A 14,888-nucleotide genomic window follows, 5' to 3' on the forward strand; every position below is an offset into this window, starting at 1 on the left:
TAAAGGAAAGAGTGTAGTAAAAAGAGAGAAAAGAACCTAGAACATCATAACTGAACTTTGGAGACACAAATATCTCTGAATGCACAATAAAAAATGATAAATATGATAAACTCAGAGACCATGGACTGCAAAGTGCAGGACTTAAGATAAAATATCTATGCTAGTCAGGATTCTCTGGGTTGCAGTTGATAAAACCTCAACCTGATACACTTAAAAAAAAAAAAAAAAAACAAGCTCACATATTATCTGTAAAGTCCAGGCATAGCTACAGGTTTGGGCACACCTGGATCTAGGGGTTCAAAAGATTACAACTGGATCCAATTTAGTTTTCTCCATATCTTTACTTTGCTTTGCTCTATATTGGTTGCATTATCAGGAAGGTTGACCCTTCATAGAAGCATATTGACTTCCAGGAACTTCAGATTTATGTTTTCTCCTCTTCATACCTTTAACAGAAAGAGGACATCTCTTTTCCAGTCAACTCAACAAAAGGAGATTACCAGGATTTGTGACTGTTTGGATCAGCTTGGCTCATATTCCATCACTAAACTAATACAGCAGCCAAAGGGAATGGAATCAGACCAGTCAGACTTAGAATATGAGGAAGGGGTGATTCCCCAAGGAAAATATGGATTCTGTAACCAGGAGTAATAGTGGAGGGCAAAAAAGTGCCTGGGATCCAAGTATGTTCATGGTCCTAGTAAGCTCAAGGAGTCCAAAAAGCATTTCACATAAAGTGTAGAGTGTGTTGATGCTGACTAGGGATATACCTCCCACCTATGAATTCATTTATCACAGAGGCTCTCTATTCAACTCACTTTCTTCTGCTACAGTGTTCAGTAAGCTGATTTTAACACCCAGTCCTTTCCTGTGCCCAGTGCCATTTTCATGTCTGCTGTTATTGGCAGAATGACTAATAAGGAGAAGAGATAAGTTAGGTTCAGCAATTCTTGAGATTGAGGTTGGTATGAAATCAGAGCACATTCCTGAAGCTTGAGGGTGTGCTCCTACAGAGAGTTACCCTCACTTCACCCTTCATTGTGGAGATTTGTAATGAGAGTTGCAGACCCTCAGATCATACTTCAGAGAAGAGAGATTGAATGAGAGGACTTGCCAGCTCTCCCTTTAAATATGTCAAGGGAATGGCGTTGGGTTGGGGAAAAGAAGGACCAGGGTAGATCCAGCTTAAGCACCAACTAAGTGACTAGTGTGGGTTGTTGGTTTAGTAAAGCTGGAAAAGCAGTTCCCAATCAAGGCTTTGCAGATCATAGGACAGGTCTAAGATGAGAATGACAGAGTACTAACTTGATTAGGATACCATGAAAGGGAAGGTAGGAACTATAAACCCAGCACATGAAGCAAAACAAGCTCTAGGGTCCACAATCCAGTCATTTTAAAGACAATGCTAAAGATAGATGGTTAAAGTATAGGAACCAGTCATTAGGAGTAATTCATGCTCAAAGACAACAAGAATGAACAAGGAAAGAATGCATTTGCAAAGTCAGGGAGGTACACAGTTGTTCCATCCAAATGCATTTAGATATTGCATGGAACTTTGAAGTAGATTCAAGGTCATGATACTTGGACATTGCTCCATAAATCTTAAAAATGAAGTCCTCTAAATCCAACATCTGATATCACCCAATATGTTCAAAAACCTTCCTAATTCCTACTCTTCAGGGGCCAACTTTATAGGCTGATGTTGAAATTGTGTTTTTCAATGAATTCTTTATTAAGCTTGTTTCTTGATTTATGATCTGTCAACAAAGGGGACCGCTGTGTCCTAAAATATGGATCCAGCTTCTCTAAGGCCCACACCTTTACTGGGAACTCCTTTAGGAAAGGTTTCTCTTTTGATGGATATTTTTTGATGAAATGGTCATCAGTTCTTGCAGTCTGAGTTCTTCTCATGCCTGAAGCACTTATGCCTTATTTTTTATTTTTTTATTTTATTTTATTTATTCATTTTTTAAAAAATATTACATTCAAAAAATATGAGGTCCCCATTCACCCCCACTGCTCCCAACCCACCACTCTCCCCACAGTAACACTCTCCCCCATTATCGTGACACATCCATTGCATCTGGTGAGTACATCTCTGGGCATCGCTGACCCCATGGCCTGTGGTCCACACCATAGCCCACACTCTCCCACGTTCCATCCAGTGGGCCATGGGAGGACATACAATGTCCAGCAATTGTCCCTGCAGCACCACCCAGGACAACTCCAAGTCCCAAAAATGCCTCCATATTTCATCTCTTCCTCCCATTCCCCACATCCAGCAGCCACCATGGTCACTTTTTCACACCAATGCCACATTTTCTCAATTATTAACCACAATAGTTCATGAATAGAATATCATTAAGTTCACTCTAATCCTTATTGTATTCCTCCTTCCTGTGGACCTTGGCTTGGTTGTGTCCATTCCACATCTATGTCAAGAGGGGGCTTAGATTCCACATGGATATTGGATGCAATCCTCCTGCTTTCAGTTGTAGGCACTCTAGGCTCCATGGTGTGGTGGTTGACATTCTTCAACTCCATGTTAGCTGAGTGGGGTAAGTCCAATAAATCAGAGTGTAGGAGCTGAAGTCTGTTGAGGCTCAGGGCCTGGCTATCATATTGTCAGTCCAGAGATTCAAATCCCCTAGATATATCTTAAACCCCAGCACCAACTACAATTCCAGTAAAGTAGCGTGAAAGGCTTGTGAAAAGAGATCACATCTGAGTCCAGCTCCATCATGCAGAAACACCAACTCCAAAGAAGGGCCAACTGACATGGCAGTGAACTCCATATGCCATGACCATAAAACCTGTGGGTCTCTTTAGCCCTCAAAAGAACCAATACCTGGGGTTGTATCTACTTTACCCGTCTCTGAGACTCTGCTCAGGCGTGCATAAGGGCAATCCTTCTGACAACCTGCAGACTCTTTTTAAGAGACTCATAGCCATATAAACTCATTTGTCCTTTCCATTTCCCCCTTACTTTAGGTCAAACAGCATTTTTAACTCCTGTTATTATATGTAGACAGGGATATTCTGCTGGTCCAGGTTGAACCTTTAATTCAAGGTCATTTTCTAGTTACGTCATCAGTTGGTACTTGGTAGTGATCCCTCAGTGCCAGGGAGGCTCATCCCCGGGTGTCATATCCCATGCTGGGGGGAAGGCAGTGCATTTACATGCTGAGTTTGTCTTAGAGACTGGCCACATTCGAGTAACATGGAGGCTGTCAGGAGGGAACTCTTAGACTTATGCCTTATTTAAACCTTTCATTAAAATCAGCTGCCCTTAGTTTGCTATTCCCTGAAAAGGCTTTGCCTCAATCATAAATGCATTAGAACAATTGCCCTTTTAGCTGTAGATCAAGTTATCTTTGGGGTGCCCTGTGTAAATGAGAACACTTCAAAATGCTAATTTATAGTAAGTCAAAAGTTAACTGACAGAATACTACTACTACTACTACTATGGGTGGATTGTTGAGAAGGCCAAGTGGATGGACCAGAAAAGACATGGCTGGGAGAAAGAAGTGAGCTGACCAAAAACATGAATAGAAATATTAAAGGGAGAGAGAGAAATTTTGGGCAAATAATGATTGCAAATAAAGAGTATTAGGTTGAAAGAGAAAAAGACTTTTTTGTTAGTGTTCTAATAGCAGTGTAACAGAAAATATCATAGGACTTGGAAGCCCCTAGGAAAAAACAAGAGGACCTGAAAAACTAGCAGATATTATAGAGCCCAGGGGAAATAGCAAATGATGGAAATAAAATGAAAAGACCTTGAATAAAAGGGGGAAATGGTAAAGACAAATGATAAAATGCAAATTCATGAAGCATTCCATATTTTTATTTCATTTGTTTTATACCGGTAATTATAATGTTATCTTGGAGGCTAGGAAAGCTGACCAATAGAAAAGGGAAAATAGTCTATTCCAACCACAGTAACATAAGTTCAATTCACATCAGACATCTTTATAGCTTGTGACTCTCTAGAAACAACCTAATCATTATAGCTTTTTTTAAATTTTTTTATTGCCTTTTTTAAAAAGATACATAGATCACAAAAAATGTTACATTAATAAACCCCACTCCCACCCACCCCCACTCCTCCCACACCAATAATCTCTCTCATCAGTGTGGCACATTCGTTGCACTTGATGAAGACATCTTAGAGCACTGCTACACCACATGGATTATAGTTTACATTGTAGTTTACACTCCCCCCTGCCCCAGTCCATTCAGTGGGTTATAGCAAGATGTATAATGTCCTGTATCTGTCCCTGCAATATCATTCAGAACAACTCCAAGTCCTGAAAATGTCCCCATATCATACCTCTTCTTCCTTCTCCCTGCCTTCAACAACTCCCATGGCCACTGTCTCCACATCAATTTTAATATAAGCCCATGACCAACTCTTTCCCTTTCTTTTTCATTTCTCTCTACTCTTGTTTATCCATTTCTGTGCTCCTATCAAATTATTGTGCCTGGGTGACATGCCTGTACCTGATCTATAATAGTTTTGTTTGCTTCTACAACTCTGGTGCCTCATATGTGCCTACCACATAGTAAGTACTCAATAAATAAGATCCAGTTAGGTAGTGGACTTGGCCCAGTGGTTAGGGCATCCATCTACCACATGGGAGGTCTGCAGTTCAAACCCTGGGCCTCCTTGACCTATGTGGAGCTGGCCCATGCGCAGTGCTGATACGCGCAAGGAGTGCCCTGCCACACAGGGGTGTCCCCCGCGTAGGGGTGTCCCACGAGCAAGGAGTGTGCCCCATAAGGAGAGCCGCCCAGCACGAAAGAAAGTGCAGCCTGCCCAGGAATGGTGCCACACACACGGAGAACTGACACAACAAGATGACGCAACAAAAAGAAACACAGATTCTGTGCCGCTGACAACAACAGAAACGAACAAGAAGATGCAGCAAATAGACACAGAGAACAGACAACTGGGGTGGTGGGGGAAAGGGGAGAGAAATAAATAAAAAATAAATAAATAAATAAATAAATAAATAAAAAGAAATCCTTAAAAAAAAAAAGATCCAATTAGATATCATTACATACCTATCAGAAGAACTAGAATAAAAAATAGTGATGATACCAATTCTGGCAAACATGTGGAGAAACTAGATTATTCATACATTGCTGGAATGGAAAATTATATAGCCCCTCTAGAAAATACATTGACAGTTTCCAAAACAAACAAACAGACAAAACAAAACAAAATATAAACTTATTATATGACCCAGCAATTGCATTCCTGGGCATTTATTCCATAGAAAATCTTATGTCCACACAAAATCATCCTGTACATAATTGTTCATCAAAGCTGGATTTGTAATAGCCAAAACTGGAAACAACTAAAATACCCCTTAATATATGAATGGGTAAATAAACTGTGGTACATCCAAACCGTAGAATACAATAAGAAGGCACAAACTATTGATACAAGAGGGATATCAAGAGCATGTTGCTGAGCAAAAAAGAATAGTCTCAAAAGGTCATGTCATTAGCAGATGGCTCTGGAGTTCAGGGCCATGTCAGGTGGCCTTACTTTGGAGTTTGTGTTCCTGAGTATGATGGAGTTGGACTCAGATATGACCTTTCCACACATGCCTCTTCTGTTATTTTACCAGACCTGGTTGATGTTTGGGTTGGTGTATACTCAGGAGACCTGAATCTCTGAGATGTCCATGTGATGGCCAGGCCCTGGGCCTCAGCAGACTTGTGGCTCCTACTCTCTGGTTTCTTGGAGTTACTCTGGCCAGCTGAGAGGGAGGTGAAGAGGGTCAACCACCACACCAGGGAGCCAAGAGTGCCTACAGCTACAAGCAGGAGAATTGCATCCATCATCCATGTGGAATCTAAGCCCCTCTTGATGTAGAGGGGGACTGGACATAACCATCCCAGGGTCCACAGGATGGAAGAATAGAGTATGAGTTAGAGTGGTCTTACTGGTTCTGGTGGGGAACTATTGTGATTAGCAAGGGAAGAAATTGTATTAGTGATGTGGAGAGGGTGGGCATGGTGGCTGCTGATGGTAGGGAGACAGAAGAAAAGATAAGGTGTGGGCCATTTTCAGGAAATGGAGTTGTCCCAGGTGGTGCTGAAGAGACAGATGCTGGACGTTGTGTGTCCTGTCATGGCCCACTGGGTGGACTGGGGGAGAGTGTGGACTACAATATGGACCACTGTCCATGTGGTGCAGCAGTGCTCTAGAATGTATTTGCCAGGTGCAGTGGATGTACCGCAATGATGGAAGAGGCTGTTGATTGTGGGAGGGGTGGGGTAGGGTGGGGTAGGTGGGGTGGGTGGGGTGGAGTATATATGGGGACCTCATATTTTTTAATGTAACATTTAAAAGAAAATAAAGAATTAAAAAAAGGTCATGTCATGTATGATTCTATTTATATAACATTCTCAAAAAGATAAAATTATGGAGATGAAAAACAGATTAGTGATTGCCAAAGATTAGGGGTAGTGAAAAGAGAAGGGGTGAGTGTGACTATAAAGGTATAATAGAAAAAAATGACGTAGTTTCTTTCCATAGCTCTTCAATTACTCTGAACCTGTTTATTCAGCATTTGACTGGTATTTTTGATCACCTACTAAACTCCTATCAGGCATTTCAATGTGTGCCATGTATAAGTTTGCCAGATAAAATACAGGATAATAAGTTAAACTTAAATTTCAGATAAACAACAAATAATTTTTGTATAAGGATGTCCCATTCAATATTGGGACATACTAAAAAATTACTTGTTCTTTATCTGCAATTCAACTGGTCATTCTGAATTTCTATTGGTTTGCTTTTTAGTTTTGCTAATCAGGTCCTTGCCATCAAGGAATTTTTAAATTAATAAGTTGAAGTGAATACAAAGGTTTTCAAGTAACCAAAATAATGAATAAAATAAGGGAAAACTGTTCTCTAATAAAAAATAAGGTAGTCAGAGAATGTACCTATGACAAGTTGATATTTGACTTGAAGAGACTTAAGGCACATAAGATGTCTATGACCAGTGGAGTAAGATTGACCCAAGTAAAAGAAAGAGCAAGTCCCTTGAGATGGGAATGAGTTTGGAGTGTTCCAGAAACTAGAAGAGGACTCATATGGCTGGAGAAAAGTGAACAAGGAAAAAGAATGGACTAAAGGGATTTTGGAGAAAGAAGCAAGGGCCAAATCCCAAGGGACCTTGAAAAGGCATAATAAGGAGTTTTACATTTGGGACCCAATTTCTGGGGAATGAAATGATATGATTTATATTTTCTAAAAGATTACTCCAGTCACACTTTAGAGAAGGCTTTAGAAAAGAACAAGGATTAAGGCAAGAAAATTGGATGGGAGACAAGTGCAGGAAATAATCCAGGCAAGAAATAACAGTGGTGTTCTAGTCTACTAAACTGTTCAAGTAGATACTATGAAATGGTTGGTTTTTTACAATGGAAATTTATTAGCTCATAAACTTACAGTTCTCAGGCCATGAAAATGTCCTTAGCCCCCAATGGAGTGACAGTCTCACACTTTCCACATACCTGATCATCCACCACGCTCTCCCCAAAACCTGAAGTGGCGGCTGGACTCTAGGTATTCCCCCAGGCATCTGTGAATATTAAACCCAAGTTCAGACTCTTTGTTTTACTCTGCTTGTCCCAATTTTTTAAAAACAAATAAATTTCATTCATATATAATAATAAAGTATACAGTTCATCCAAAGTGTACAATCAATGGTATTTGGTATAATCACATAGTTGTGCACTCTTCCCTTCAATCAGTATAAGGGAATTTTCATTATTTCAATAATAATAAAAAACAGGGGAAGCAGATGTGGCTCAACTGATAGAGCATCTGTCTACCATATGGAAGGTGCAGGGTTCAATATCCAGGGTCTCCTGGCCCGTGTGGTGAGCTGGCCCATGTGCAGTGCTACTGCACACAAAGAGTGCCCTGCCACACAGGGATGTCCCCGTGTAGGGGTGCCCCATGCATAAGGAGTAAGCCCTGCAAAGAGAACCACCCATGCAAATAAAGCACAGCCTGCCCATGAGTGGTGCCACACTCATGAAAAGCTGATGCAGCAAGACGACGCAACAAAAAAGGAGACACAGATTCCCGGTGCTGCCTGACAAGAATGCAAGCAGACACAGAAGAACACACAGCGAATGGACACAGAGAGCAGACATTGGGGGGGAAGGTGAGAGAAAAAATTAAATAAATCTTTAAAACAATAATATAAACAAAAAACAAACAAACAAACAAACAAGAAAATCCTTCACTTCTTGATCTCTCTATGCTTCCCCCTCTGTTCATAGCTGGTGTTTCTGGTTAATTGATCCAAAATATATAATCAATGGCTTTTAGTATAATCACAATGCTGTACATTCATCATCTCAAAAATTTTAGAAAAATTTCATTACTCCAAAAAGAAAGACGCCACACCCCTTAGCATTCCTTCCTTAGATTTACATAACCACTAATCTCATTTCATCTTTATAAATTGATTTATATTTACAATTCATATAAATGGAATCACACAATATGTAGTACTCTGTGTTTGGCTTCCTTCATTAAGTAGGTGACATTTTTTTTGGCTGATATTAGCATTTGGTAATATTAAGTTACATTTGTTAGCTTCAAAGAAAAACAGTCTTATATATGCAATTCTACCCATATTCATATTTCACATAATGTATTTACTTCATAATAGGGTAATTATATAGTATTTGTCCTTTTGTGTCTAGCTTGCTTCACTCAACATAACATCCTTCAGGTTCACCCATGTTGTCTTATGTTTCACAACTTCATTTCTTCTTACTGCAGCATAATATTCCATTGTGTGTATGTTTCACAATGTGTTATTCATTCATCAGTTGATGGACACCTGGGTTATTTCCAACATTTTGCTATCATGAACACCAGTGCTTTGAACATTGGTGTGCAGATATCTATTCGTGTCACTGCTCTTAGTTCTTCTGGGCAATGGTATTGCTGGTACTCACAGTAAATCTATATTCAACTTCCTTAGGGACTTCCAAACAACAGTGAATAAGTGTTCCTATCTCACTACTTCCTCTCCAACATTTACAGTTATCTGGCTTTTTCATAGCAGCCAGTCTAATAGATGTAAAATGATACCTCATTGTAGTTTTGATTTTCATTTCCCTAATTGCTAGTAATGTTGAATATTTTTTCATGTGTTTCTTTGCCATTTGTATTTCTTGTTTGGACAGTTGTCTTTTCAAGTCTTCGCACATTTTTTTGAATAAGATACTTTGTCTTTTAATTGTAGAGTTGTAGTATCTCTTTATATATCATGGATATTAAATCTTTATCAGGTACGTGATTATCAAATAGTTTCTCCAATTGAGTCAGCTGCCTTTTCCCCCTCTTGACAGAATCCTTTGAGGTGCAAAAGTGTTGAATTTTAAGTAGGTCCCATTTATATATTTTTTCTTTTGCTGCTCATGCTTTGGGTGTAAGGTTTAAGAAACTACCACATATCACAAGATCTTGAAGATGTTTTCCTACATTTTCTTCTAGGAGTTTCATGTTGTTTTCATATTTAGGTCCCTCATCCATTTTGAGTTAATTTTTGTATAAGGCATGAGACAGAGGTCTTCTTTCTTTCTTTTGGCTATGGCTATGCACCATTTGTTGAATAGACTGTTCTGGCCAAGCAGGGTGGGCTTAATAGCCTTGCCAAAAGTCACTTGACTGTAGATGTGAGGGTCAATTTCTGAGTTCTTGATTTGGTTCCATTGGTCAATTTGTCTGTTTTTATGCCAGTACCATGCTGTTTTTACCACTGTAGCTAGGTAATATGTTTTAAAGCAGGACATAAGAATCCTCCAAATTTGTTCTTCATTTTTAAGACATTTTTTGCTATTCGAGGCCCCTTACCTTTCCAAATATGGGTTTTTTTTTATTTCTGCAAAAAAGGCTGTTGGGATTTTTATTTGGATTGTGTCGAATCTGTAAATCGTTTTGGAAGAATTGACATCTTAACAATATTTAGTCTTCCAATCCATGAATACGGAATGTCTTTACAATTATTTAAGTCTTCAGTTTCTTTTAGGAATGTTTTGTAGTTTTCTAAATGCAGGTCCTTTATGCCCTTGGCTAAATTTATTCCTAAATATTTTATTGTTTTAATCTCTATTATAAATGGAATTTTTTTCAGATTTCCTCCTTAAATTGCACATCAATAATGTATAGAAATGCTATTGAATTTTGTGGATTAACCTTGTATCCCAATTTGCTGAACTTTTCTATTAATTCTAGTAGCTTTCTTGTGTATTTTTCAGGATTTTCTAGATATAGGTTCATGTCATCAGTGAATAGTAAAAGTTTTACTTGTTTCCTATTTGGGTGCCTTTTATTTATTTGTCTAGCCTAATTGCTCTAGCTAGAACTTCTAGCACAATGTTGAATAATAATCATGACAGTTGGCATCCTTGTCTTGTTCCTGTTCTCAGCAGGAAAGTTTTCCATCCTTCATCATTGAGTACAAGCCTAGCTATAGGTTTTTCATATATGCACTTTACCATATTGAGAAAGATTCCTTCTGTTTCTATCTTCTGGAGTGTTTTTATCAAGTAAGTGTGATGTATTTTGTCAAATGCCTTTCCTGCATCAATCAAGAGGATTATGTGCTTTTTCTTCTTCAATTTATCAATGTGGTTTATTATACTAATTGATTTTCTTGTATTGTACCATCATTGCATATCTGGGAGAAAACCCACTTGACTGTGGCATATAATCCTTTTAATGTGCTTTTGGATCCTGTTTGCAAATATTTTGGTGAAGATTTTTGTATCTATAATCATTAGACATATTGGCCTATAATTTTCTCTTTTGTTGTTGCTGTATTTTTATCTGGCTTTGGTATTAGGGTGATGTTGGCTTCATAAAACGAGTTTGGTAGCATTCTTTCCTGCTCAATTTTTTTGGAAGAGCTTGAGCAAGATAAGTATTGGTTCATCTTTGAATGATTGGTAGAATTCACCTGTGAAGCCATCTGGTCCTGTGCTTTTCATCTTAGGGAGGTTTTGTGTGTGTGTTTTGTATTTTATTTTTTAATTTTTTAATTTTTTATTATTACATACTTTGTAAAGATACATGGATCACACAACATGTTACATTAAAAAATATAAGAGGTTCCCATATACCCCACTCCTCACATCCCCCACTCCTCCCACCCACATTGACAACTTCTTTCATTAGTGTGGTACATTCATTGAATTTGATGAGCATATTTTGGAGCATTGCTACACAGCATGGATTGTGGTTTATGTAGTAGTTTGTACTCTCTCCCAGTTCATTCAGTGGGTTATGGCAGTATATACAGTGTCCTGCATCTGTCCCTGCCATATCATTGAGGACAACTCCAAGTCCCCAAAATGCCCCAATATCACCTCTTTTCCCCTCTCCCTGCCTTCAGCAACTCCTGTGGCCACTGTCTCCACATCAATGATATAATTTATTCCATTGCTAGAATCACAATATTTCAAAGTAGAATATCAGTAAGTCCACTCTAATCCACATTTTATTCCTCCATCCTGAAGACACTGGGATAATGATATCCACTCCACCTCTAAATTGAGAGGGGGCTTAGATCCCATGTGGCTGATGGTTGTAGACTCTCTCAGTTCCCTGGTGTGGTGGTTGGCCATCCTTACCTCCTTGTTAACTGACCTGGGTAAGTCCAATGGACTGGAGAGTAGGTGTTGCAACCCTGCTGAGGCTCAGCGCCCAACTGGCACATGGGCTGTCCAAAGATTCAAGTCTCCTGAGCATACACCAACCCCAGCACCAACCACAGATTTAATAAAAGTGACAGAGGAGGCATGTGTAGAGAGCCCCACTCCATCACACTCAGGGGCACAAATTCCAAAGTAGGGCCCACTGGCAAGGCATTGAATTCCAGAGCAATCTATCATGATTGTAGGGCCTATGTATCTCCATGGCCCTCAGGAGCACCACTACCTGGGAATGTATCTACTTTGATTGTCTCAGACTCTGCTGAGATGTGCATAAGCACGACCCCTCTGATGACCTCCCACCTCATTTTGAAGTCTCTTAGCCATATAAACTCATTTGTCTTTACCATTTCCCCCTTTTATTCAAGGTCTTTTTCTAGTTGCATCACCATCTGGTGCTTGATAGTAATCCCTCAGTGCAGGGAGGCTCATCCCCAGAAGTCATGTCCCAAGCTGGGGGGAAGGTAATGCATTTACATGTTAATTTTGGCTTAGAGAGTGGCCACATTTGAACAACATGGAGGCTATCAGGAGCCTTAGGAAGTAACTCTTAGGCATCTTGCAGCTCTAGGCCTAGTTGAAATTTCAAGCACCCAGGCTCATAAGCATAATCATCAGTAGCAAGGGTCCATCAGTGGAACTTCCTTCCTCACTGGTCTTTGCCCCTGTTGAGGAATTGTTGCTGCTCCATTGGGGAGTTCAACAGAGTTTCCCAGGATGGGAATTCAGCACTCCCTCAGTTGTCACGTGAAACTCTACTTCCTATGTCAATATCCAAGGAATAACCAAACATATCTATATACCCTATATACAAGCCCTTGAGAACTTCTCACCCATGCATTCCCCATCAAGGACACCCCACATCAGTACTCCTTCCCTGCCACAGTTGAACCCCTCTGTGATCCAAAACATCTTAAAAAATGAAGTCTAATATATTAACCAAATTCAATTAATAGGAAAATGAAATGGTAATGATAGGTTTAAAGATTAGAAACAGAATATATAATAATTTTGAAAAATTAAAATAAAGTGAAAAATAAATTGGGGTATTAAAAAATTGAAAAATATCATAAAAATTTTTTTGACATTTTTCCTTTCAACACTGTAATATGTTTTGCCCTGTATGTACAGTGACAAGGCAATCTCTTCCATTTTTTTCCTCAGTGTCTACAACCTTTTTTTTTTTTTTACTGTCTTCAAAAAAGTTTTAGGTCACAGCAAAGTCACATATAGAATATAGGGAACTCCCATATTCTTAACATCAAACCCTTTTCCCCTTTCCCAGCAATGATCTTTTTTTTTTAATAATCCCCCTTGTGGCTGTTTTTGCTTGCTGTCTGCTTTCTGTGCTCATTTTCTGTGCGTTCTTCTGTGTCTGTATTTTATTATTTATTTATTTATTCCCCACACCCTTGGGGCTTGCTTGCTGTCTGCTCTGTGTCCATTTGCTGTGCATTCTTCTGTGTTTTTGCTTATCTCCCTTTTATGTTGCATGACCTTGCTGAGTCAGCCCTCTGCAGTGCTTGTGGGCTGGGTGGCACTCTGTGGCACTTGTGGGCTGGTGACTCTCCACAGTATGCGGGTGAGCCTGCCTTCACAAGAGGTCCCAGGACGTGAATCCAGGGCCTCCCATATCATAAATGGGAGCCTACCCAATTGAGCCACAGCCGCTTCCCAGCAATGATCTTTTTACATGTGGATGTTACATTTACTGCAACTGATATACAGATATTAAAACATAGCTACCAACCATGGTTCCATTATGGTTTACATTATGGTATTACATTACATTACATGTAATGGTTTGCATTACATTAAATTTTAGACTATACACCTTTATAAATTTTAGGTGATATTTAACATTGCCTGTATCCATCATTGCAGGATCATGGAGAACACTTTTATTGCCCCCCATTTACTCCCTCTTCCAACTATTCTATTCCTCTCTCCTCCTCCTCTCAGGGCCCACAGTGACAACCAAGCTTCACTGCTTGAAGGACAAGGTTCATAGATACTTGCAACAATGCTGAGGGCTTGACACACTAGTCTGTCCTCCCTTTGGGAGCCACCCATGCTCTCAAGAGACACCCTCCCCTCTGTTTGAGAACATCAGGCCTCCTCAGGGAGGTTTTTGATGACTATTTTAATCTCATCACTTCTGAGTGGTTTGTTGAGGTCTTCTCTTTCTTCTAAAGTCAATGTAGGTGGTTCATGTGTTTCTAGGAATTTGTTCATCTCATCTATATTTTCCAGTTTTTTCACATACAGTTGTTCATAGTATCCTCTTTATGATCTCTCTTATTTCTACAGGGACAGTGGTAATGTTCCACTCTCATCTCTGATTTTATTTATTTGTGTCTTCTCTTTTTTTCTTAATCAGTCTAGCTAAGGGTTTGTTGATTTTGTTGATCTTCTCAAAGAACTAACTTTTCGTTTCGTTGATTCTATTTTTTTTTCTTGATTACATTTATTCCTACTCTGATCTTTATAATTTCTTTCCTTCAGCTTGGGTCTGGATTAGCTTGCTGTTCTATTTCTAGTTCTTCCAGGTGTGCAGTTAGATTATCAATGTTAGCTCATTCTTCTTTTTTAATGTTAGCACTCAGGACTATAAATTTCCCTCTCAGTGGTGCCTTTGCAGTTTCCCATAGGTTTTGATAGGTTGTGTTCTCATTTTCATTCATCTCAAAATATTTGCTGAATTCTCCCACAGTTTCTTCTTTGATCTACTAATTGCTTAAGAGTGTGTTGTTTAATCTCCATATATTTATTAATTTTCCATTTTTCCATACTTTATTGATTTCCAACTTCATTCTGTTATGATCAGATAAAGTGGTTTGTATAATTTCAATCTTTTTAAATTTATTGAGACTTGTCTTGTAACCCAACATATGGTATACCTTGGAGAAGGATCCATGAGCACTTGAAAAGAATGCATATCCTGCTGTTTTGGGGTGTTTGTGTTAGGTCTAGTTCTTTCATCATGTTATTCAAGCTCTGTTTCTTTATTTAGCCTCTGTCCAGATTTTCTATCCAATACTGACAGTGGTGTATTGAAGAATCCAACCATTATTGTAGAGACATTTATTTCTCCCTTCAACTTTGCCACTGTGTATTTCATGTATCTTGGG

At 39.1% G+C, this 14,888-nt stretch overlaps 1 protein-coding gene across 5 annotated transcripts in view; it reads right to left on the bottom strand.

Moving 5' to 3' along the window:
• Positions 1 to 14,888, bottom strand: part of LOC131275506 (uncharacterized) — a 252,552-nt gene that overhangs the window by 151,811 nt on the left and 85,853 nt on the right. For all 5 annotated transcript variants that reach the window (XR_011647195.1, XM_071211233.1, XM_071211234.1 and 2 more), the window contains exon 3: positions 7,534 to 7,601. Coding sequence is in view for 4 of the 5 variants with exons in the window: in XM_071211233.1 (XP_071067334.1) it covers positions 7,534 to 7,601 (68 nt within the window). In the remaining variant the exon portion in view is untranslated. The remainder of the gene's footprint in view (positions 1 to 7,533; positions 7,602 to 14,888) is intronic.

This window comes from Dasypus novemcinctus, chromosome 23 (assembly GCF_030445035.2).
Source record: "Dasypus novemcinctus isolate mDasNov1 chromosome 23, mDasNov1.1.hap2, whole genome shotgun sequence".
NCBI classification, from domain to species: domain Eukaryota; kingdom Metazoa; phylum Chordata; class Mammalia; order Cingulata; family Dasypodidae; genus Dasypus; species Dasypus novemcinctus.